We start from the raw sequence: 1,288 nt of genomic DNA on the forward strand, positions 1-1,288 counted from the left end.
CCCCGCCCCTGTTGAGGCCGCGGACAGGGATTTCTTTCTATGCCCACCCCCCCCACCACCACCACACACACACACACGCACCCTGCCAACCCCCCCACCCCATAAACACACCCCCAAAACACACACACACACACACACACACACACACATACGCACCTGAAGAAAAGGAATGACCCGAGGACCCATCTGTCCTTGCGCTCGTTCGCCTGCTTTGCCAGAAATATCTCCCGCGCCTCCGCCTGGGGTGGGTGCATCGAGGCGGGATATTTTTCAGGGGTGGAGCGGCGGGGCTGGGGTCGGCAGTTGAGGTGAGGGCGTGAGGGCGCGTCCGGCAGGGGGTGGCTGACAGTATTGTGCAGGGCTGGCATGGGCGGGGCCACTGGGTGCGGCCTGCTGCCCGGCGGAGGTCCTCTCATGGGCAAGGGCCGGCAGCAGCAGGCGGTCGAGCAGGGCAGCAAGTGGTGTGTAGCCTGGCAATTACCAAGCGCTCCGACCCCCCAAAAAATCACACACGCCCTCACACATGCGCAGACGCTCACATGCATGCACGCGCACGCCCCCAAACCCCCTCCTCTGCACACCCACACTGCCGGGCTCCCGCCGCGCGCCCTCCCACCTGCATCTCCGGCGGGAGGCGGTACGTGTCCCCGAATATCGTCACCCGCGCGTTGGCCAGCCCCGTCCAGCCGGGCATCTGCACCACCAGGCTGCAGCGGCTGTCCTCTATCAGGTTGCGCGCGTGGATGGCCAGCGGGCTGAGGCAGAAGATCGGCATGCCGGCGCCGTCGGTCGCGAAGTCTACTAGGGTGCCGAAGGGGTAGCCGGCGCGGCGGTGGTGCATGTGGGACCTGGGGAGGGGCGCCGAGGGGGGGATCAGATGATGATGATGGGGCGGCGGCGGGGCGGCGGGCGCGGCCGCGCCCGGCCCTGGCGCCTCGACTACGCAGAGGGACGGCCAGCCCGAAGGGCAGCGGGCAGGCGCTGCCAGTGTGGCGGCAGCCGCGCCCGGCTTCCTCCTGTCCGTCCGAGCGAGCGGCCTCCACAGCCTGCTATGGCAGCAATCCGCTCGGTCTCTGAACGTCACTGCCGCCCGCGTCAAGAACATGCTTGCGCCGGCGGCCCCGTCGCGGCGCGAGGCGTCCGCTTACATGATGGTGCACAGGTGGGCAAACTGCGCCTGCTCGACCAGGTTCCTGACTGCCACGTTTGGGGACGGCAGGTCATAGCGGTCTGTCGCGGTCTTTACGCCGCCGCTCAGCGGCGCGCGCCGCAGGCCGCCCTGCCGGGG

The 1,288-nt window shown here is 68.7% G+C and overlaps 1 protein-coding gene across 1 annotated transcript in view; it reads right to left on the minus strand.

Annotated features, from left to right (window-relative positions):
* MNEG_12984 (hypothetical protein) overlaps window positions 1-841 on the minus strand; it is a gene marked incomplete at both ends in the record, with an annotated part of 1,873 nt that extends 1,032 nt beyond the window's left edge. The window contains 2 exons of the mRNA XM_014038545.1: window positions 157-239; window positions 617-841. Of these exons, the coding sequence (XP_013893999.1) occupies window positions 157-239; window positions 617-841 (308 nt within the window). The remainder of the gene's footprint in view (window positions 1-156; window positions 240-616) is intronic.
* Window positions 842-1,288: the final 447 nt, after the last annotated feature.

Source organism: Monoraphidium neglectum (assembly GCF_000611645.1).
Source record: "Monoraphidium neglectum strain SAG 48.87 unplaced genomic scaffold scaffold03555, whole genome shotgun sequence".
Classification (NCBI taxonomy): domain Eukaryota; kingdom Viridiplantae; phylum Chlorophyta; class Chlorophyceae; order Sphaeropleales; family Selenastraceae; genus Monoraphidium; species Monoraphidium neglectum.